This window comes from Nicotiana tabacum, chromosome 11 (assembly GCF_000715075.1).
Source record: "Nicotiana tabacum cultivar K326 chromosome 11, ASM71507v2, whole genome shotgun sequence".
Taxonomy (NCBI): domain Eukaryota; kingdom Viridiplantae; phylum Streptophyta; class Magnoliopsida; order Solanales; family Solanaceae; genus Nicotiana; species Nicotiana tabacum.
In genome coordinates, this window is record NC_134090.1 from 16716526 (window position 1) to 16741295 (window position 24770).

The following is a 24770-nucleotide window of genomic DNA, read 5'->3' on the forward strand; positions in this document are numbered from 1 at the left end:
ATAAAAAATTTTCACAAATAAAGACGAAGCAGAATTCAATACAAATCGGAGATAAAGAAAAAAGAAAGGAAATTCCTCATATTCATTAAGAGTATTTACAATGCCCACAAGGGGCCTTATACAAAAACAAAAAACAAAAGAGCAAGAGAGCTTAATCTACTTTGGGAGCCACGTCCTCGGGAACCGCACCCTCGGGAGCCGCATCTTTGAGAGCCGTATCTTCAGGAATCTCCTCCCCGGGGAATTCATCTTCATCTCCTCCGCTCTTGGAGCCACTGGCGGAATCTTCGTCATCGGAAAGTAAAGCGGCAGCCTCGTCCTCCAAAGTTTTTGCCTTTTCAATATCAGCTGAGAGGTCGAAGCCACGAGCGTGCACCTCCTCGAGAGTTTCTATCTGGTATTGTCGCCTGCCATGGTCGAGAGCACATGATAATTTGACTTCAGCTACAACGGAGATCTCCTGAGCCCGAATGTTAGCAGTTTCGACGTCAGCTCGGTAAGAGGACACAAACTCCTCTGCTTCCGATTTGGCCTTCACAATCTCGGTGGCCAATTTAGCTTCGAGCTCCTCAATCTTTCGGCTCCGGGCCAGGCTTTCCCCCATTACATTTTGAAGCTGGTGCTTAATCGAAGTCAGTTGATCCTGAAGTGTGTCTTTCTCCAAGGCGAGACAATCCATATGTTGCTTTCACCCCAAGGTCTCGGCCTTTTTCACCATGAGCTTTTCTCGAAGCTGCTCCAACAGCTTGCCCTTCTGTTGGACCTGCAAAGTTGAAGTGTTAATCGCTAAATCAAATGAATGCATAACAGACCCTCAAAGGCTATATTACATTTTCAATAAGCTCAGTCTATTCTTGAAGAATCTTCGCCAATTCAACTCAGAGATCCCCGATCTTCTCCTTTTTCTGTACATAGAGGCACTTAAGGCTGTCCCTCTCTTCTACCAGCTTCTTGAGTTCGGCTTCGCATCGGGCAAGCTAGGCTCGAGATTCAAAAAATGCTTGTCGATGAAGCGCCACAGCCTTCACACAAAGAAAAGGAGTCAGACTTAGAAAAATGAGAATAAAACTCGAGCGTAATTATGAAGACAAAAACTTACTTGTTTGATAAGCCTCTAGGCCTCATCAAAGATAAATAAGGCGTCAGGATCAGGACCATCTTCGACCCCTACAAGGCACTCCCGAAAAATATCACTCTCTTCATGGGTTGTCCCCACATCAGGAGTCCTCATGGCCTGGGCATCTTTGAATTGCCTTTCAGAGAACACAGGGCCCATCGGCGAGTCATCTATATTGATTAGCCAAAGTGATTCACTTGGTATATTATCCTCTCTTTGGAGGGTCTCGGAACTAGGCTCCTCTGGCTCACCTACTAAATGTCCCCCGGGACGAGATGCATTCTTACCACCTGATGGCTCAGGGACTCTGCTCGAGCTCCCCTCCAAAATTTCTTCGGTTCGAGAATGAACCGCATCAGTCATCACCGATTTGGCGGATTTCGAAGCCCCAGTGCTTCCTTTTTTCCTAGCTACCAGCAGGCAACCATCATCTTCTCCCTCCTCCTCGTCATCCCGAAGATGTTGGACCGTTTCTCCAAATAGGGCTGGAGGATCGGCCCTAGGATTTCGAGCATTACTTTTCTTGGGCTTCGAGGAATTCACAGGCAAAGCCCTTTTCCTTTTCTTCTCCTTGGTTTTCTTTGGGATTTCTTCTTCACCGGGCGGGAGCGCCCGCATAGCAATGGCGTATCCGAGGCTTGTGTAATGGTAAAGTGAGTCTTTCGCTAAGGAACATCAATATGTGAACAAGATAACTCACCATGATTTTTAGCTTCCTATCGACCCTTGGCCAAATCACGCCAACTGCATTCCGTGTATGAAGAAGTAGTGGCCAGTTGTCGGACCCAACTCACATAGCTTCCGTCTATGTTGTACAATCAACCTTACTAGTTAACTGTTAACAGATCTCCAATATTGATAATAATTATCAAGTGCTTATTCAGAATTTGTGTTTACCTCGAAAATTTGAGTAACAATTAAACTTGATTAGTGATTTTAAAGATATGTGATTTAGTTCAATACCGATTAATAATCAAGAAAATATGAAGTAGAAATGAAAGATAGTAGTGAATCAAACCAATTATACTTGACAGTGGTGACCTCGAGACGGTGACCTCGAAGTGGCTTAAGGTAGTAAGAATAATCAAGTAATAAAAATAAAGTAAGAATAATAGAGCTAAAGGACAATGTTGATAAAAAGTAGACAAAAAGGTAGAGAGTATATTCTTTTCTCAGTGATGATAAGATGATCTTACAAATGATTGGGGTCCCCTTTATATAATAGGGGAGCCCTAAATAAGGAATATTTCTATTTACAGTAAGGAATATTCTTGGTACAACTGTCTAACCGCCTAGTACGGAATAATACAATCATATTCTGGGATTTGTGCCATGACTTTGGGGACATGGTAGGAATCTAACTCTTACTGATACAAATCCCAATGGTACTATTTCAGGGTCGAACACACTCGACCTCGGTATGCATCGTGCTTCGCCTTCGAACTCAGGCATGGTCCCTCGAACTCGAACTTGATCTTGCCCAAACTTCGAACTTAGGAGGTGCCCCGAGCCTAAAAATCGAAGGGTTATGGTCTCGACCGTATACCGATAGTCCCCGCATTTCTTAGAATAAGATGATAAGAAATGATTTGAACCTCGATTTTCTCGAACCTCTCATGATGATGTCATGCTCGTGATGTAGGCACTTGAAGTGATCGGAAATGTCATGTCAGCATGCTTCCCCAAAACATCAAATGCGTTACAGCATTGGTCGGCCACTTGCGCCGCCGATTCCATCGTCAGCCTTTTATAAATAAGAGGATGCAAAAAACTGTACTTATATCATCTTCATCTACTTTCGATCCTTTCCCTTCTTTACTTCCTTCTCTAACCATCTATTTCCATGGTTCGAATCTGAGATCTCAAGGTCACATGGAAACAACTTTACCAGTTACGCCAAGGCTCTCCTTTTCAAAGCTTCGACTCGAGACAATCTGGTATGGCACTTCATTCCTTTTGCTTTCTATGAAATGAGATGGCACTATCATCTACTAACTTTTGCATCCCACACCGGAATAATGTTCCAAGGATGAACACTCTTGGGTCGTTGCTCGTGCATCTTGCAACCCTTTTGGTTTTTCTTGTGATAGAAGATGAAGCTACATCTTCTGGTTTTCCCTTTTGATCTTTTTCTTTTGATGTTTGTTTTAACGGATTTTGGCCCAAAATCTCAACGGAATGTTCAATCTCGGCTGTTGAAGACATAGTTACATTTATCGAGGGCCTTCTGCCCTAAATCTCTTCGGGCACACAAACGTTTCCAAAGATTAAGATGGTATCCCCCGGAAGGAGGTTCCTGAAGATGACACTCTCGAGGACGTGGTCTTAAAAGTAGATTAGGTCCTTGGCTTTTGTTTTTTGCTTCTTTGTTCCTATGTAAGTACTCTCCGTGGATGTTGTAGTTATATTTTGTAACCGTCTCTTGTAAATATAAAGGATCCCTTTGTCTCCCTGTTGGCTCATGTTGAATTCCATTCCATTTTTACTTGTGGAAAATTTGATTATATAACTTTTAGCAACAAGTCCAAATATCAGAATCCGGATATAATAAACCCTTAGGCTTCTAATCGATCAATATAATACCTCTTAAGGCTCTTGTTGATCTTCGAGCTAAGCTTAAGTTGATTTGATGCGAGCTCGGGACATCGGGACTCCCTAGTCCGAGTTGAGTGAGCGCAAGGCCCCGACTTTGAAATAAAGCTTGCCTTTAGGCTTCATGGATAATCACTGAGTGAGAATTTTCCCAAGTTCGGGTAGCCCTTGGGCTTAGTAATCGATCGAGCATTTGCTCGAACTTGAATAGAGTTAGCCCCTAGGCTTTTCTATAGTCCCCGAGTGAGAATTTTCCCGTAGCCCTCGGGCTTAGTAGTCGAGTGAACACTTTGCTCAAACTCGAGATAGATCGATAAAAAATGAATTAATCCTCAGTGCCTCGATCCTGGTGCTAATATTGTGACGTCAACGACTGAAGTGACTGAAAGGTTGCTTTTCGTGTGGTTCCCAAAGCTATTAATTAGAGGCGACTGACGGTCGGCTTTTCAACTTCCTCAGTACGCTTAAATGACCTTTATAAATAGATAAACTTCACATTCTTGCAAACTTTATTCTCATATAGTTTCCAAAGTCTCATTAGCTCTTTTAGTTTCTCTGAATTCCTCCTTCTCTTTTACTATCAGCATTCTCCATTTTCTTGAATTTCCATATTATAATGGCCAAGACCTCTAAATCGGTTCCCCAAAAGGAAAATGCTTCTTCATCTTCTCGATCGACCAATGGCAAACCAGTAGTGCCCCCTTGCATTGAGGAGTGCATTCCCCCGCCATGTGAAATAACATCTAATTTCAAGATCGAGAAACCTGTATCGACGCTAGGCCGATGCGAACCCATGTCTCGATATGTTTGTTTGATAACTAGGGATGACCTAGTGCAAGTCAAGAAGGATTGCAACTCGGGTGACAAAGATATAGTGATTCCTTCCTCAGAAGAGGACATCACTACCCACAACGCAGGGTACTTGAGTGTGTACACCTACCCGTTCATGCTGGGCCCGACAAATCCAGCTCAGGGTTCCATAGACCCAGTTATTCTCGACTTTTTCCAACGATACCAAGTGACGCTTGTCCAGATCTACTCTTCATTCTAGCGGATTGTTCATCTGATCAGATTTTTCTCGAGCCAGGTCGAGGGGCTGTCTTTCCCCCTCGACCACCTAATCAGGCTATACAGACCTTGACTATACCGAGGTGGTTTGATAAAATTGCAACGTCGATCCTTGAAATCTCTTTTCCTCAGCATCGATGAGGACAAAGAACGAGGGTGGTATGAGCCATTTTTTTCGAGTTAGGACCCCTGACCTGATCCCTCCTGAGAGGATGCCATTCCCCGATGAATGGAATATGAAACGTAAATAACTTCATATCTTGATTCCTTTTTTCCCTTCCTGATTTTGTATTTTTACCGATATAATTCCTTTCCGATGATTCAACTGTTGCTTGGTTTCCTGGAGCTGTCCAGGACCTCGAGGGTTGGGTTCGCTAACTGGCCTTTACTTCTTTGTACGCGGATCGTTGTTGGCGCGATTTAGCCAAGGGCTGATAGGAGGCGAAAAACCACGATGAGCTTTCTTGTTTGCTTACTCGTATTTCTTACAACAATACTTAATTCATCTTTTATGCAGGTCTCGGGGAATCTGTCGAAATGCAGCCCCCCCACCTAGTGAAGAAGAGATCTCAAAGCCTCCCAAAGAAAAGAAGAGAAAGAGGGGGTCGTCTGCAAATACCCCGAGGCGAAAGAAAAGCATAGCTCGAAAGCCCAAGACCAACACCGTGTCCCTATCTCCGGAAATGGCTCAATGCCTTCGGGATCAAGAGGAAAAGGATGATGACTGCCTCCTGATAGCTCGGGAAAGAGGGAGCCCTAACACTTCGAAGATTGATGAATAAATGGCGATGAAGGCGGTTCAATCCCGAACTGAAGAAATTTCGGAAGGGAGCTTGAGAAAAGTCCCCGAGCCATCAAGAAGAAAAGTTGATCCTCGTCCCGGATGACATTTGGTGAGTGAGATCGAAGACCCTAACTCCGAGGCTCTTCAAAGACAAGATAACACCCCAAGTGAGTCACTTGGGGTAATTAACATAGATGACTCGCCTCAGGGCCCGATGTTTTCTGAAGGACAACTTCGAGATGCCCAGGATATGGAGACTCCTGATGTGGCAATGACTCATAAAGAGATATTTTTCGGGAGTGTCTCGCGGGAATCGAAAAGGGTCCCGCTACTGATTCTTCATTTATTCTTGAGGAAGCTGAGAAGCTCCTTAAACAAGTAAGTTTTGCCTTCCACCATTTCAAGTTTAATCTTCATCCTTCTGATTCTGACTTTCTTTCCTAATAAAAAGGCCGTGTCGCTTCACCAACGAGTATTCGCCAGATCTCGGACTGAGCTTGTCTGATGCGAAGCTGAGCTTAAGAAAGTCTCGGAAGAGAGTGACAGCCTTAAAATCCTCTATGCTAAGAAAGAGGGGGAGATCAACGATCTACGAGTGGAATTGACGAAAGCTTGCCAAGAATGGGCCAAGTTTATTAATGAGGTAATGTAGTCTTTGATGGTCTGTTAGGTACTTGTTTGTTTTGACAACTAATTCTTTTAATTTTGTAGTTCCATCAGAAGGGCGAATTGGTGTTGCAACTTTGGGAGGAGCTTAAGATGAAGGAGGCCAAGACCTTGGGGTGGATGCAAGGTATGGACAATCTTGCCTCTGAGAAGGAACTCTTCGAGAGCACCTGGCTTCACTTGAACGCCGGCTTCAAAGTGCGAAGGAGGAGAGCCTGGCTCGAGGTCACGAAATCGAGGGGCTTAAAGCCAGATCCGTTGCCGAGCTGGCCAAGACCAAATTTGACACTGAGGCCATTGCGTCTTCGTACTGAGCTGATGTTGAAGCAGCTAATGCTCGGGCAAAGGAAATCTCTGCTGTGGCAGAAGTCAAGCTATCAAGTGCACTCGGCCATGCTAAGAGACAATCCCGGAGGGCAACCCTCAAGGAGGTACATGCTCGGGGCTTCGATCTCTCAATCGATATTGAAAGGGCGAAGATTTTGGAAGAAGAGGCTGCCGCTCTGCTTTTTGATGAGGATGATTCAGTAGTGGCTCCGAGAGTGGAGGAGACAAAGAAGAAATCCCTGAGGGTGAGGCTCTCGAAGATGCGGCTCCCGCAGCTGCCGAAGATATGACCCCGAAGTAGTTTTAGGTTTCCTTATTTTGTTTTTGTACAAGTATCCCTTGTGCAAAGTACCTTTGTAATCATCTTTAGAAATACAAGTGGAACTTTTCTCTTATTTTTGATTTGCAATAGATTTCATATTGTCTTTATTTATGGAATACTTTATTTGTGTAACTTGAATGATTGGTTCAAGAATCGGTTGGGCTCGGGATATACTAAATTCTTAGATATTTATCGATAGATATAATAATCTTCGGGCTAAGTTTAAATCGATCCAATGAGGCTCAAGGTATTGTGAACCTTGAGTCCGGATCGAAATGAGAATGGAATCTCGAACTATAAGTTTTTGGCTCTTAAGCCTTTCGAGGTTGGACCTTGGGCTCTTATATATCGGCCCTTAGGCTTTTTTAGTTGGCCTTTGGGCTCTTTAAGTTGGCCATTAGGCTCTTTTAAAATTGTCCCTTAGGCTCTTTAAGTTGGGCCGTTTCGGCCTCTAAAATGGCTATATAATTTTTCCCTCTTTTCGGCTAAAAGACTCAGTGAAAATTTAGTTATGCTGTAGCATGTGTTTTTTTGTACCCGTTGGGTTTTTCGAAGGTTCAACGTATCAGAACCTTATTAGTCATCTGTTTGTGTAGACATAATCGAATACCCCTTGAGGTTTTTCCGAAGGCTGGTGTTACCGAAGTCTTTGGATTATTCAAGGGCTGAATTTATCAAAGCCCTTTATATTTTGCTTTTACCGAGGGTAGCCTGATTTAACCGATTTTTCAATATTTGAAGGCCTTTAATTTATAGCAAAAGTCGGACATTTCCGAGCCGCATTATTCTGGCCGTAACCTTTATATGACCGTAGTTATTAGTGCGGCCATAGCCTTTGGGTATGTCACTTGGACTTGTTTACCGATAACTTTCCAAACTTGTTTGGAAAGTTAGTCCCCGAGTATATTGGCCTTGGCCTTTGTTTTGAGGGGATGCCTCTTTGAGGTTTTATAAGTCCGAGTTCTCGATGGCTCGAATGTATTGACTGTCGTTGACAGTCCTCGAGTATTCGGGGGTGCTTTTATGCTCTGGCTCTAGAGCCATTTCCCGTGGGATTATAGGTGTAGAGCTCGTGTAATAGTAGACTTCTTTGAGACACAAAGTTTTTTTTGATATTAACAGAATGTTTCTTCAAGTAATTGATACATGCGCATATGCTTTGCCGTTGGGGCTCGACTATTCTATACGGATATGGTTCATCTGACCGTTTGGCCCATTACAAAGTTTTCCTAACGAGGCCCTCTTAGGCGCAAAGCATTTTTCTCAAAATATAACTATCCGAGGGTGATGCCCCCCAGTATTCGTGGTTGATTGAAAAGAAGCCTTGGATACTGTTGAGATATTCTTAGGTAGACCGTAGTTGTTGCCTCGTTAAAAACCTAGCCGGTAAAACCCATTTAGGACAAAATACGATCTAAGAGAAAAAGAGTGCAACACATGCTTTAAAACCTAAGGCCTTTGTGTAAAAAACGATGCCTTCGAGATCGCATGATGTCGATCCAAAATCTGTAATGAGTTAGTTTTAAACTCAAATGGACAAAAGGATAAAACCGTACCTTAGCAGTAGTATTAAGGGTGACTTTTCGTAGAACTAAGTCCCCGACTTCGAAATGTCGGAGGTTGGTCCTCCTATTGTAGTATCTTTCGATCCTTTGCTTTTGCGCGACCATTCGAACAAGTGTTGTTTCTCGTTTTTCATCTGTCATCGGGGTATGAAGCAAAGGTGGGCTCGGTGGATATCACTTTAATTCTTCTAAGGCTCGCTGACATTCCAGGTCCATGCGAAGTCCTTTTCCTTTTTGAGTGGAGAGAAGAACTGGTGACTTCGATCCGACGACCTTGAAAAGAATTGACCCAAGGTAGCCATTTGCCTTGTTAGCCTTTTCACGGAATCCACGCTATCCACGATCGTGATACCCTCGACAGCCTTGATTTTGGTAACTCGATTTTATGCTACGACGCCGAGGGACTCACCTGTGCAAACCCCGAAGGCATATTTCTCCGGGCTAAGCTTCATGCTGTATTTCCTCAAGATCGCAAATGTTTCCTATAAATGAACTAAATTGTCCTCTGCGCACAGAGACTTAATCAATATATCATCAATACAAACTTCCATTGTTTTGCCTATTCGTTTTTCAAACATTTTCTTAAATAGGCGTAGCTTCTTGTATTTTTTCAGCCCGAAGGGCATTACGTTGTAACTATAGGTTCCAAATTTAATAATAAACAAAGTCTTTTCCTGGTCCTTCAGGTTTATCTGAATCTGATGGTGCCCGGGGTAGGTATCGAGAAAAGTTAGGGTCTCGGGGCCAACTGTAGCATTGATCATGCGATCGACAACTGACAAGGGTAAAGGATCTTTTGGGCATGTTCTGTTCAAGCCCTTATAATCTATGCACATTTTAAGTTTGTTTCCCCTTTTTAGAACCATGTTGGCTAACCTCTAGGGGTGTTTTACTTCTCGAATAGATCCTATTTTAAGAAGTTTGGTTACCTGTTGCGGTGGCTATTTAACCGCCTGCTTACCTTTGTTGCTCGATTTCCCCGAGGTCAAGGGCTCAGGTACCGACACCACTTCCTTGATAGCAAACATCTTTTTTGCAGCATGTTGCTCTCCATAGACTGTTTTCACTCTTTTCTCCGTCGGGAACTTTATCATTTAGTGAAGAGTTGAAGGCACCGCCCTCATGTTGTGTATCCACGGTCTCCCGAGGAGTGCGTTGTACCTCATGTCGCCTTCGATCATATGGAACTTCGTATCTTGTATGGTCCCGGCTACGTTTACTGGCAAGATGATTTCTCCCTTTGTTGTTTCGCTTGCCATGTTGAAGCCATTCAGGACTCGGGATGTAGGTACGATCTGATCTTGCAGGCCGAGTTGTTCCACAACCCTCGATCTGATTATGTTTGCTGAACTACCTGGATCCACTAAAACACATTTAATTTGAATTTTATTTAAAAGGATAGAGATTACCAGGGCGTCGTTGTGAGGATGAATATGCCTTCTGCTTCCCCGTCATAAAACGATAAGACATCCTCGGGCACATAGCTCCAAGTCCGTTTTTCTCTTGTAATTGACATCTTGGTGCGTTTGGACACAGGTCGTTGGGGAACATCGACTCCGCCAATGATCATATGGATTACATGTTGTGGTTCTTCTTGCTCATTTTTCCTTGTATTTTTATCTTGGAGGTGATTCTTGGCCCGATCACTTAGGAATTCTCGAAGGTGGCCCTTGTTGAACAAACGAGCCACGTCTTCCCTTAGTTGTCTGCAATATTCTGTTCGATGACCATGTGTGCCATGATACTTGCACATCAGATTCGGGTTCCTTTGAGAAGGATCGATCTGAATTGGCTTGGGCCACTTGGTGTCTTTGATTTTCCTAATAGCTGAGACAATCCCCGATGCATCTATGCTGAAATTGTATTCTGATAATTGGGGAGCCTATTCGGGATCGATACATTTATCGAACCCGCTCTTACTCATGTGTCCCCGAGAACTTTGACCTCGATCATTTCTCTAATTGTTCCGAGGGGGGGTTACAACTTGGGCCGTTGTTTCTTTGTTCGGCATATGGCTGGTACCGTTCTTTGTAGAATCTCGATTCCCGGTCCGTATCCCTTGGGGGCTTGGCTGCGAATTTGCTAGGATGAACTAAACCCGAGGGAGCTCCCAGCCGGTCGTTCTCGACCCTGATATTTGACTGATAACGATTGTGTACGTCCGACCATGTCACGGCTGGATATTCAATCAAGTTTTGCTCCAAATGTCGAGAGGCGATCGAGCTCCTTTCATTTAGACCCTGCATAAAGGCCTGTACTGCCCAGTCATCGGAGACCGGTGGTAATTTCATTCTTTCCATCTAAAATCGGGACACGAACTCCCTTAGCATTTCGTCGTTCCTTTGCTTTATTTTGAAGATGTCCGATTTTCTCGGGGCCACCTTTATGGCCCCGACATGTGCTTTCACAAAGGTATCTGCCAACATAGAAAATGAGTCAATAGAATTAGGAGCTAAGTTGTGATACCAAATCATGGCTCCCTTTGATAGTATTTCCCCGAATTTCTTTAACAACACCGACTTGATTTCCTCGTCTTTCAAGTCATTTCCTTTAATCCCACAAGTGTATGAAGTTATGTGCTCATTAGGGTCGGTTGTCCCGTTATATTTTGGTATATCGGTCCATGCAAAATTTCTTGGGAATGGGAATTGGAGTCGCACTTGGGGGGAAAGGTTTTTGTATGAACTTCTTGGCGTCTAGACCTTTCAAGACTGGAGGTTCCCCTGGTATCTAGTCTACCCGGGAGTTATAAATTTCCACCTTCTTATCATTGTCTTCGATCTTCTTTTCTCCTGACTCGATCTTTTTAGTCAGTTCCTCGAGCATTTTCATAATTGTGGGATTAGTCCCCGATCCACTTTCATCGGGCCTCTCTAGCGCCGGCTCCGCACGCTGAGTGTTCTCTCATTCGGCGGTGTTTGGAGTTCTATTCTGACTCTAAAGTTAAGCGATGACGACTTGCTGAGCTTGCAGCATTTTGAATATCACTTGAAGTCTGACTCTCCCTTCTTCCATTCCTTGTGCTCTTTGGCCACCGAGTCGGGCTTTCCTGCGTGCATTCCCTACAGGGTCTGCACCCGAATTTGCGTTTAGAGTGTTATGAGAATTGATATAAACCGGTTCCATATTTGGCACTTCTTTAGGGTTTATGGGTGGTACACCAACCCCTATACCGCTGTTTTCTCCAAGACCTTCGCCGTTATGAATAGGTGCATTTTGTGTGCTAGACATGTTTAAGCTTGAGAATCAAAAAATCTTGACAAGAAAAAGTGTAAAGATAACGTGTGTAACGAGAATCAGTAAAGAAATAATCACTATTATCTTTATCCCCACGGAGGGCGCCAAACTATTTACCTCGAAAATCCGAATAACAATTAAACTTGATTAGTGGTTTTAAAAATATGTGATTTAATTTAATATCGATTAATAATCAAGAAATATGAAGTAGAAATGAAGGATAGAAGTGAATCAAACCAATAATACTTGACAATGGTGACCTTGAGACGATGACCTCGAGGTGGCTTAGGGCAGTAAGAACAGTTAAGTAATCGAAATAAAGTAATAACAATGGAGCTAAAGGACAATGCTGATAAACAGTAAGAGCACAATGATTTTTACGTGGAAAATACCAGACTCAAAAGATGAAAAAACCACGACCTACTACCCAGTGGTATTTTTTCCAAACACTTCACTACAACTCTGAGTCAACTCAAAGTTTACAACCTCTTGCAAACCTAAGGATTAACTCTAACATCTAGCAGCACACCACAGGATGTTGCAACTGCTTCAAATTAACTCTAACTTGAAAGATACAACTCGAGTTTATAACCTCTTACAAACCTAAGGATTAAATCTAACACGACATAAGCTGTTTTGACTATTTCAAGTTAACTCTAACTTGAAAGATACAACTCAGGTACCTAGTACAATTTGCTTCTAAGAAAGCTAAAAGATACAACTCAAAATGCCTACTACACTTTGAACTAGAAATAAAGAAAGACACATAAAACTCTTTATGTAACTGCTTCTTCAATCTGGTTCGTGTAGTTTCATGATCACACTCTTGAATCTCACAAGAATTGTTCACAAAATGCCTTGCTATTTTGCTCTCAATTCTGCTTTTACTTCAGTACATGTGTGTTACCTGTAAAAGAGAATAAAATTGATATTTATAGAGTTAGTAGAATAAGGATTAACTAGGGTTCTAATGCTTTACTCTTCCTTAGTGGAAGAATTCTAGTTAATTTCAACTTCAAACTCTTTCCTTATCTAGGATAGAGTTCTATGCAAGCAATGAGTCCTGCTCCTTATCAATTCTGCAATCTTTTCATTCAAAGAATATCAGAAATAATTACTTATACTTATCCCTTGCATGTGCATGCCTTTTGCTTGAATCTGATCGTGACTTGTGTACACTTTCCATGAACTTGGTTCATACATATGTTACTTTGTCAATCATCAGGACCAAAACCGTTCAGGTCAACCCATTAACTTGAAAATGCTTTGAAATAAGATTCTTAAATAACTTTGGTCCAGTAGTTACAGATAAATCCGTTGGTGAAGATCCAAAGAAAAAGTAACCAACAACAATTGACACGTTTTAATTTTGCTTCGAAATCGTAATTGATCTTATTAACCTATGAATTAATATATACTGTGTTTATGGACCATTTCAGATTTGGAAACTGCATACACTAAAGACCGGAAGCTGATTCTCTTTTTTTTTTTTTTTTTTTTCGTCTATCTAAAGGTAATCCTCTGAAAGAAAAATTTGTACGTTAAAATTTTTACTTAGTTCAAAGAGTATATACATTTCTAATATTTCCTCAAAAAGGATTAGCATCTTTAGAATTATTTTTCAAAGAATATATACATTTCTAATCTAAATTAGTCTTTTTTTTTAAGATTTGATCGCACTAACTTTTAATTAGTTCTTCTCTGCTATATATTTTTATAAATTTATATATATTCTTGGATGTGCTAAAGGGAAAATCTTTTGCCTTTAATAGTGACTGTCATGTTTTCTACAGTATTTTGTTGACTGATTGATAAAAAAAGGAAATAATACATGGACTAGTGGAGGAGGGAATTTTGTAAGAGCAAAAAGAAGGAATATAGGATTATAAATGTTCAATATATAGTAACATTATAGTACAAATTTTATAATTTCCCTTTCTAGATTGGACCCAACAACATGAGAGAAGTAAGGTATATTCTGGAAAATCTACACGTTGGCTCCAAAAATGAGAAAGAAAAAAAAGTGCACATTTTTTTTTAAATTTCTTTTTGGGAGTTTTTAGAAATAAAGAGAGTACAGATTTCAACATCAAATGAGCTTTTTGAAAAGGGCATCTCAACCCATATGCACTGCACCCAAATTGCACTCTCCAATTACCTCTCGAGTAAGACAAGGCCCTGATTTCCCTCATAAACTCCACCACCCCCCACCCCTACCCCCACCCCACCCAAAAAAATAATCAAGAATCTTCAATCTTGTTTTTCTTTTTAGAAAGTTATTAATCCTTTGATTTTCGTATAAGCAATATCTATTAGCGAGTTAAGGTAATAAATCTCTATATCGAATATATAATAAGTAATAGTAGAACACAAAGTACGTGTAAATTGGTAAAAAAAATATGGCAATGTGAGACAACTATCGTATGCTCTTTAGAGATTTTTATGTTGGATGAGCTACAAAACAAGCAGGAGTGTTCATGGACTGGTTTGGATCGGTTTTTCCCTAAAAATATTCCAAACTAAGTAAATCGATTTTTCAAATATTAGAACCAAACCAAACTAATTAAGTTGGTATTTTATCGTTTTGGTTTATGTCAGATTTTGTCGGTTTTTCGGTTATTTATCAGTTTTTTCTTAAATATAAAACATACACTACCAAACACATCTTTCGGCGACCACATTTTTGACGTAACACTATCAAAACAATTGATCTTTGATAAATCTATTATTTACCAAGATATAATGATGATAATTGAATCAAACGGTGATGAATAATTTAAGGACTTAATTAAAAATATGTTATTTTTAACATGAAATAGATTCTTACACTTAACAAAAGAAAACTACTAATCAAACTAGAATGTAAAGGTAAAGAACTGTACTAAAAGTGCAAACGATTAACATTTACCATAAATTTTTTGAAACTTTGTATAAAAATATACATATATATATGTGTAATAATAATTTTGAAATAGCTACTCCTATAGTCGGTGTGGTTCAGGTTTTTCGATTATTTTTTGATTAAAATCAAAACCAAACCAAATTTGATCGGTTTTTAAAATTCAAAACAAAAAGTATTGATTTTTTTGATCGGTTTGATTTAATTTTCGATTTGGTTCGATTTTTCGACTTTTTATGAACACCACTGAGAACAAGCAAACAGAAGAATGTTCACTTTATTGCTAGAAAGCGTGTTCAAGTACAACACTTTGATAAAGATTAGGGATTTTACATGTTAAACGTGTGCAGAAGGATTAGTAACAGCTTGTTTGGATGATTATCATATTGCTACTTTAAATGCAATATTTGTTTTGATTGTTACTTATATTTTATTGTATCAATTCGTTAAATCTGTCGTTACGTAACGACGAAAAGTCACTTTATGAAATAACGAATTTGGTGTGGTGGCCTCATTACCTTGCTTTTTCCTCCCATCTTGCCCTTCATTATTATTAAATAATAATATTTTATTCTTTATCCTGCTTTTTATACAATAAAATACTTTGTATTCTATTTTTTCTTGGTAATGTTACAAGTTTATTTTTCATATTTTTGGTGTGTGACATCATGAAACGATGATAAACGATACAATCTATCCAAACGTTATATTCATTAAATAATACAGTATAATACCATATGGTAAATTATGAAACGACATGTAACAACCATCCAAACAAGCGGTAAAGAATAAGCGTTCCTTCAAAAATGAAATTGAACAAGAAGACCTTGATGGTAATTATTATCGAAAATAAATTTACCTTCAATAGTACGAGACCAATTCAATAAAAAACTTATGGTTATAAAATCTTCACTTCATTGAAAAGAAGAAGAAATAAAACTTAATTCATCAACTAAATTTAAGTGTTTATTTATTTCGTTTACATCAGAAAATATTGTTTGGTAGTTGAACATTTTTAGGAAGCTTTAGTTGTGAAATGACCAAACGCTATGAAAGTTTAAGTAGATAATATTTAATATAATTGCAAGAAAGTTAAATTAATTCTATCTTCATTCTTTTCTATAGTTGTTAATTAGTGCTATTCCATTGAGTCATTGACTATACTCATAGTCTTTCCATTTAAATAGTCAGAGAAATTGACCACTGAATTAAAAATAAGGAAAACAAAAAAGATAATCAGGCAAAAAGAAAAAAAGAAAACTAAAATGGATGACGTGTCACCATACACAAGACTCGCGGGTTTTCAACCAAAAATCGTATCCCCTCAAAAATAATATAAAAAAAAAATATTTCATTTGTCTCAATTTATATGATTATTATATATACTTAATTTGTCGGAAAAAATATACTTAACCTATCACAAAAATGATATCTTATATTTAGAGATAATTTAATTATAAAACTTTTATTTTATTATTAATAAAATAATTTATATTTTACACGACACAGGTGCTTATGGTTACATTTTATTTTTAAACTTATTTCTCGATTAAAGTAGGTCACATAAAATGGAAAGAATGAAGTTTTTTTTTTTTTTTTATTTGTTTAATAATTAATACTCCAACATTTACGAAGAAAAACTCCCTACTCTTCTTCTCTCTCTCTCATTGCATTCTTAATAAATTCACAGCTTCTCTTTACCTATTATCTCTCTCTCCCTCTCCGTTTCCTATTTCGCTTTTCGTTTGTTGTCTTTCTAATTTTCACATAACTTATATGATATCAATTTACAGGTTAGGGTTTTGATTCCCACACTTTTGGCGGATTAAGGAACCACGATTCAAAGGTAATTTATATTTTTTGATTTTTGTGTCTGTGTTTAATCCTCAATTTTATGACCTAGAAATTATCCACAATTTATTGTCACTGCTGCACTCGGTGAATTTTCTTAGATCTTAATGCATATTTTTGATTATTTTTGGTTATACGTTTCGTATAATTGATATTAATTTTTTGTATTTATGAACATTTTTTTTTGCTTTTCTGAATTTTGTGGTGCTGACATGTGTAATTTGATCAGGTTTGTGATATGTGTCGAACGAGTGATTTGGTAGTGTTTAAAAAGCACTGTAATTTTATGAATTTGATGAGATTTGTTATGGAATTAGGTTTAGGGTTAGTTTTAGGGTCAGGTTTGTGGGGGACAATGGTGTGATGTTATGCATTTAGGTTGTCTTTTTGCCATATTGGAACATTTTGTGTGGTGAAATGTGTTTTTAGGGTGTTAGAGTTGGGATAAAGTGGGTTCTGAAGATGGAAGATATTCAGCAGCAAATGCAGCAGAAGTCGGAAAGCACAGGGGACGATGTGCGGTCCGAGTTTGAGAGGGGATTGGAGGAGTTGATGTGTGGACACTTGGATGAGTGTATGTCGTATGCTTCGTGTAGTTCGGTGCGTAATACTGAGGATGAGGATGAAGAGTCTGATCAGCTTGTAAGGAGGAGGAGGAGGTCTGACCTTGAAGGCGATGACCTGGCAGAGTCTTCTGCTGCCAGGAGGCGCCACTCGAGGATTTTGAGCAGATGGGCAGCAAGACAGGCTCAAGAGATGATTACTACCATTGAGAGGAGGAATCGTGAGTCTGAGTTGATGGCACTTGCTGGTTTGCACACAGTTTCGATGCTTGATTCGTCTTTCTTGAGGGAATCACAATCTCCGACCTCAAGGCGTCAGGGTGATTCTGAGAGAGTAAGCACGAGGGCTTCTACTATTTTGCAGATGTGGCGGGAATTGGAGGATGAACATGTGTTGAATCGTGCCCGAGAGAGGGTGCGGGAAAGGTTGACACAGCGAAGGAGCATGGATTCTAATACCAATGTTTCTACTGCAAATATGTCAGAAAGCCGGGAAAGTGATAACCAAGGTAGTTTGGTGGATGCTAGTGAGAGTGAAAATGAGTATGGTACTTGGTCTCATGACCCGATTGGACCGCAGAATGATCATAGGGACCGTGATAACTCCAGCCGTGAACAGTCTCCTGATCTAGGTGAAGTTGAGCGGGAGAGGGTGAGGCAAATTGTTCGTGGATGGATGGAGAGTGGGATCAGTGACCATTCATCTAATGTCTCTCAGAGAAACGGTGGTCCAAGAGGGGAATGGCTGGGGGAGACAGAGCGTGAAAGGGTGAGAATTGTGCGGGAATGGGTTCAAATGACTAGTCAACAAAGAGGAGCTCGTGGTGGCCAAAGGGAAGAACAGTCCACTGGGCTTAGTTCTCAAGTAGATCGTGTTCGTGAAGGGTCTGTTGTTGACCATGAGGATGCCCAACCAGAGCACATTCGTAGGGACATGTTGAGGCTGCGTGGGAGGCAGGCTCTACTTGATTTGCTTGTGAGGATTGAAAGGGAAAGGCAGAGGGAACTTCAGGGTTTACTAGAGCATCGTGCAGTATCTGATTTTGCCCATCGCAATCGGATTCAGGTTGGCTGCTGATTTTATGCCTTTTATTATTTCACCAGAACTTTTTTCATTCTGTTTTTTTTGTGGCATTCTCAATAGAAATCATGATTAAATGCTCCATGTACGTGTTGTGAGGTCGTGCTCTGGCTCTAAGTTTTGTCTTTTTACATTTTATATCCTTCTACAGTCACTACTCAGAGGAAGATTCTTGCATGAAAGGCCTGCTGAGGAAGAGAGACCACCTTCGATAGCAGCAAGTGAACTAGTTCAGCTAAGGCAACGTAACACTGTCTCTGGGCTGAGGTATGTGATGTGGCCAGTCTTGTGTTGCAGCCTAGTTAGTTTTGAATATTTAGATCTTTTTGTCTTCTTGAAACGGTTCTGCTAATTAATTGGACTTCATTTTCATGCATTGTTGGTCTGACTACTACTGTAGTAGGTGTGTTTATGCTGTTGTGCAGTTGATTGTTTGCCATGGCCAAACAACATTAGTCAAAGATCAATCTCTTCGTTGGCTACTGTGCTGTATCTCTTCTAACTCAAATAATAACATTAATCTCTTAGTTATGATAAAGTCTTCTCCTAATCATCTCTCTTAGTTGTGAAAAAAAATCTGCTCATAAGCATCTCCTCTCTAAATTGTGAGAAGATCTTCTGATCTACCAAAATCCCCTTACCATTATGATAGTGAAAACTTTGATTCGCTGAAAATGAATGTGGAAGCTGGTAATTACTGTTGGATCTCAAAAATGCAATGTTATCAGGCTGAACTTAAAACTTCTAATCATCTGAGGCTTCTCGATACCTGTGCTAATGATGGGCAAGTGAAACTGCTCGCCAATTTTCTGCCCTGAGAATTGAATCTACAAGCATGAGAATTGTTATTTAGTAGATCGGCAACTGATAGGAACTCAGGCTAAGTTTAAACTGACAATTAGTTGGTATTGCATATAGGGATCCTTTACTTCCATTGTGTTTGTCAAAAATTGGTAAGCAAAGGATATAGAAGAAAATTGTTTCTGTTAAGCATCACTTTGGGAGTTTTCTCTTCAAAGGTGCTTTAAAATAAAGATAATAATATTAGGAGTTTCTGAAAAACTGGAATAAAATAAAAGATAAAGTAGAAGCCTTCCACTGACTCCCACCAAACTTTAAAGGAACTCTAAAATGTTTTATGGGTCTTAGCATGCGCATAAGACTGAATATTATCCTGATTATACCGATGTTTAGTTATTAAAGACTGAATATTATCCTGATTATACCGATATTTAGTTATTATAACCATTACTATTACTGGTACTGGTGTTGATGTTGTTAGTGGATGTAGTGATGCTTGTGTAGTTGCCTTGTTCAGGCTTAGACAAATTTATCCTCTCTGGAATAAGCTTTGAAGGATTCTAATTGTTCTTTTTCACTTACGAGCATTTGTTTCATGCTTAGTTACATCTTTGCATGAGTTATATTCTGTGGCATTTGGTGATTTTCAATTTCTAGATACTGAGAGGGAATGTTTCTTGCTTCTTTCTCAACTCATTCATGAAACAGATCTTGATTTTCAGCTCTTTTCTCAGTTGAAAATTGATAATATTTGTCATTTTATAATTCATGAGTTGGTGATATTTTTATCTCAATCAGGGAAGGATTTCGCTCCAGATCAGGAAACGTTGTACGTGGTCAAGTAAGCAGCAATCTGAATATTCATCTTACAGTAGGAACAGTGATTCTAGAAATAATCAGACTCATGCAAATCCTTCACAGGAAGTCCAGAATGAAAGTGGTGAACAAGTGCAATCTAGGGAGCTGGAGAGCAACGTTCATCAGTTGCCTGATCGCAGTGAGAATTCTGGTCAGAGTACGAGTCAACAACCGTCTCCTCACCAAGGAAGGGATCGAGTGGAAGCTGCTGTTGAAGCTGAGGAAGGAACACAGGGTAATTTAGCATCTAATGATTCTAATGGATGGACTCATGAGACTACAGAGAATGTAAGCAGGAATTGGCAAGAAAATCCATCAACTGCTAGGTCCCTTGAAACAACAGGGTTTGTGGGGAGTGCAGAACATCATTTCCCAGAAAACCAGGAGGTTTGGCGTGAGGATGCCTCACGAGAAGCTGCAGAGACTTGGTCGGAAGGACCTTCTGATCCTCCTAGAATGCGGCGTCCTGTCCCATTAAGGAGAATTAGTAGATTCCATCCACCCGATGACGATAATGTGTATAGCATGGAACTCAGAGAGCTTCTTAGCAGGTAAAATTTAATTCTTGATTGTGTTTTCCTTCTCCATGCTTACCTAGGCATATTTTTGGTCTGTTGTTTATTAAAAGTCTTTGTCTGGTAGGAGGAGTGTTTCCAACCTTCTTCGCAGTGGCTTCCGTGAAAGTTTAGACCAATTAATTCAGTCATATGTGGAAAGGCGAGGCCGCTCTCCTATTGATTGGGATCTGCATCGGAACTTGCCCATTCCTGCTTCATTGGAAAGGGGTCAGGACCAGCAGAATGATGAGCAAAATGATGATCAGCAGGATGGAGTTGGCAGGCCTTCACTTGTGCTACCCTCTCCTCCTGTGCCACCACCACAGCCACTTTGGCATCAGGATTTGCATCACCCCAGTTGGCCACGTCACACTGTGCATCGTTCTGAACTTGTAAGTCAACTGCTTCATCCTGCCTATCAGAAAAGCAAAAAGAGAATATATTGCTCTTTCCGAAAGAGTCTTTCTGGTGATTATCTTGCTTCCTTTTTGGCGTCGACTCCGATAAATATGATAATATTGATTTTGATATCTAATGCGTGTAATTAGTAATAAGACTTTGCTTTTAATACATACGGGAAATGAAAAAGTACTCTGGATATGCTCTTTTTACCAACGGGTGATTGTGAAGCAAAATGTGCCGACATCTTTTATACTATCTTTTCTGTTCTTTTCATTTTACTAATTTGTCGGAATTCAGCAATATCTACGTACCAGTATTAAAGGAGATATCCCGTTTAAGTTGGTGTTTGTTGCCAATGAGAAAAATAGATGATATTCTGATTAAGTCAAGCAATTGATAATGGTTTCAAGTTATCAATTTTTCTAATATATGAAGAAAGTTAAACTTAGGCTGGGTGTACTCTTTAGCAACTGGTGATCGTAAAAGCAAAATGTTCCAAGATCTTTTGTCTTCCAATTCTCTTGATTTCCTAAATTTTTCAGAATTCTGGTAGTCTTGACCAGTATTAAAACAGAGAATTCATCTTGGTTGGTGCTTATCGTGAATAAGAACAGATTATATTCTGTTTAAGCCACTGATACCTTTCTCAATTATATTCTGTTTAAGCCTGGCAATTGGTAATTGTTTCAAATTTTAATGTGTTTAATGGCACAGCTCTGCATCTTTTATGTAAATACAAAAGTCAAATGTTACTTTATTGTGAGCTTAATTTGTGCTGTTCTGGAGCAGGAGTGGGAAATGATAAATGAACTTAGAGCAGATATGGCAAGACTGCAGCAAGGCATGAACCACATGCAAAGAATGTTAGAATCTTGCATGGATATGCAACTGGAGCTTCAACGCTCTGTCAGGCAGGAAGTTTCAGCTGCTTTGAATCGATCAGCTGGTGAACAAGGTTTGTTCGTCACCTGTAGTTTTATGAAATGTTAATGCTGCTCCTGTGAATGTTGAAACTCTCCGAACCACCCGTTTTTACTGCGCCTCACACTATAGGTTTGTTCATCACCTATAGTGTTTGAAATGCTAATGCTGCTCTTAAGAATGTTAAACCTCTCCAAACACCGTTCTTTTTAACTGTGTGTCACACTATTATTTCTTCTAACTGGGTTTGATTGTAAACCAGGGGTTGCGGAGACTTCAAATGATGGTTCTAAGTGGGGCCACGTGAAAAAGGGTACTTGCTGTGTTTGTTGTGATAGTCACATCGATTCCCTGTTGTACAGGTAAAACTCATATTGCGGAATCTAATGAATCTTGCAAACAAATGTGCAGAATATGCAGGATTGAGTGTTTTGTTCTGGGATTTGACTTATGCCACCACTAACAATGTATCTTAACCTATTGTAGAATAGCCTTATCTTTTAAAGAATTGATCGTTTGTTTCCTGCATTGGCAGATGTGGGCACATGTGCACTTGTTCAAAATGTGCAAATGAACTGGTGAGAAGTGGAGGGAAGTGTCCGTTGTGCCGTGCACCCATCGTTGAGGTGATCCGAGCTTACTCGATACTGTAAAAAACGAAGCGATAGGAGGGTAAAGACAGAAGTTGGTAAGGTGTAAGAGGAGTTGTATGCTCCCTCTACCAAGCTTCTCAGATTCTTATCTGTAGAGTGTTTATTATTTACTTTTGCCTATGTTCTTCTGATTATATATATGAAATGCTACGCAATGTGTAATTGGAAAAACGAAAGGCACTTTTTTTGCATCATTCATTCGTAAATAAAAATGTTAATTCTTTTGCAATTTTCTTTTAATCTTTTTATTTTCCATATTTTTCTAGAACAAAAGAGTACCCACATTTGTTTATATTTTTGTTTAAATTACCCATTTGTGTCATTTCATGGGACGACATTTGATTGGACGCAGAGTAAAGATGTCAATTTAGTGTTGCGTTATATAGTGTAGAAATGACACCAGTAGCCACCTTAAAGGGCTCCTATTTAGGAATTAGCCGGTGTGTCTTGAATTTCAGTTTTTCAATTCCAAGTTTCAGGACAAAAATGTTCTGAATCGTTCTAAAGTTAAGATATTTAGTTTAAAATTTCAGGGCAAATAATTACTGGCTAATCTCTAAATAGCATCTCTGAGAGTGACTATTTACTAGGTTGTTCAATTGCATGTTTTTCTTGTCCTTTGTATTGAGAACCTAATATATAATGCATAAATTTGAAATTATTTTTTGTTAATTGGTAAAAAAAAATTAGTTCTGTTAATGTACTCGACTATACATCACGTTGTAATTTTGAAGAACTATGATTGGGTATACATCTTACCCAATGAGGGATATAATAATAAGTTCATTTTTGTTTTTGCGCAAATAAAACCTCTGTGCCCTTAAGTTGTGTAATTTTTGAAAAACCAAGATGTGACACCAAAACCAAGTGTTAGCTCTAATAAATAATAATAATTGATATGAAACGTATAACTTCTAGACTAAAAATTATTTTAAATTCATAAATATTACAACTTTTAATACTCCTATATAATGCAATCATGAATTTAATTTTTCTTAAATAAACCTTTTTTTTAAAGTAAGGCGCCTTACTATAAGTAAGACATTTTACTACAAGGGATCTTTTGGTAGGATGTATTAGATAAAATAATGCATACGTTAGTTTTGTATATTCATAATACATTGTTTGGTGCACTTTTTGAACCTATGCATTAGTTATATACCATATTTGGTATTATCCTATACATAACTGATGCTTAAGAAATTATGGTATTAACAATACAATGGGTTTTAATGCATGCATTAGCTTAGTTAAAGACAAATTTTTCCTTCAAAATTTATGTTTGATTAAAATATGCTATTATATTAATGCAAGTTTGAAATAATCCAAGAAAATGAGAAATAAATTATATCCCTAGTAAATATATAAATACTTAGCATATTTTCTTTTTTATAAATAAATATCCAGTTCTATATTGCAATATAGGTAGACAAATTAAATAATTTTTTAAAACCTTTTTCATATAAAAATATTTCTCGACATATATTTCTTTTAAAAAGATAAAGTGATTGATTGGTTATGAGGGTATTTTTGTAAACAAATAATTCTTTAAAATTGTGCAATGTTTTAATACATCAAACCAAATAATGAATGAGAAATATGTTAGCATAACCAACGTCAGCATAGTTAATGCAAGCATAACTGATACACCCTATTCAACATTATTCTTATACACCCTACCAAACGACCCTAAGAGTGTACTTCGGATATCTTTATCTAGATATTGCTAATACACACATTTATGTCACATCTTATCCTGTATAGAATAATATGTGAACTTCGGCTTACGCTAGAAATGAAAATGATAACAAATCTATTTTCTGTTAGTGCGTGGGAAACCAAAGCTATTTAAAAGACAAGTGTGAAATTGGAACTTGTTGAGGCCCTTGAGGGAGTTGGGTAGTCTAATCCCTGATAGTTTGTAGGCCCCAATGTTTCTATCCATTCCTGGGACAACACAAACTTTTTTTCTAAAAGATGTAAACTTAAGAATTTCTTGCGTGAAAGTAAAATTGAAGTATTGCTTTTTAGCGTCACGAAAGAGTGAAGAAACCCACATAAATCTTTACAAATGGCACTGCTTTTCCAACTATTTCCATTTCTTCTTTGTCCTAAAAGAATAAAACAATATACAAACAAATAGAAATTCACTCCAAAAGGAGAACGAAAACGACAAAACATAAAAAAGATAAACTAATCCATGGGGGGGTTGGGTTGGGGTGGGGGGTGTAAACTAGTCTTTTTGTGTGGAGTAATTGAACTATACAGAATCCCACACCGAAATATTAAGGAAGATTTAGTTGCTATATATATTGACGCTAAGCAAAAAAGGCTGTGTTCGTAGAAAGGAGAGACGGTTGGCATCTCCCCTGACAGGGACGGGAACACCCTTCGGGCTTTACCTGTTACCACACATCCGGTTAAGGCTTTCCGCTTCGGTGGATCTTACCCCATTTTTTTTTCTTTTTAACTTTTACAATATAGAAAAAATATTCAGGAAAAAAGA

The 24770-nt window shown here is 39.0% G+C and overlaps 1 protein-coding gene and 1 non-coding gene across 2 annotated transcripts; both read left to right on the forward strand.

The window, feature by feature from the left end:
• Positions 1 to 16190: 16190 nt before the first annotated feature.
• On the forward strand, positions 16191 to 22493 carry LOC107803453 (uncharacterized). The gene is made up of 9 exons (XM_075224830.1): positions 16191 to 16423; positions 16658 to 18057; positions 18224 to 18339; positions 19672 to 19714; positions 19795 to 20282; positions 20374 to 20680; positions 21480 to 21645; positions 21874 to 21973; positions 22147 to 22493. Exons 2-9 carry the CDS (start codon positions 16891 to 16893, stop codon positions 22262 to 22264), a joined length of 2505 nt encoding a protein of 834 aa, XP_075080931.1. The 5' UTR covers positions 16191 to 16423; positions 16658 to 16890; the 3' UTR covers positions 22265 to 22493.
• Positions 22494 to 24598: 2105 nt separating this feature from the next.
• Positions 24599 to 24724, forward strand: LOC142166697 (U6atac minor spliceosomal RNA). The gene has a single exon (XR_012697100.1). It is a non-coding gene; the product is annotated as a U6atac minor spliceosomal RNA (small nuclear RNA).
• Positions 24725 to 24770: the final 46 nt, after the last annotated feature.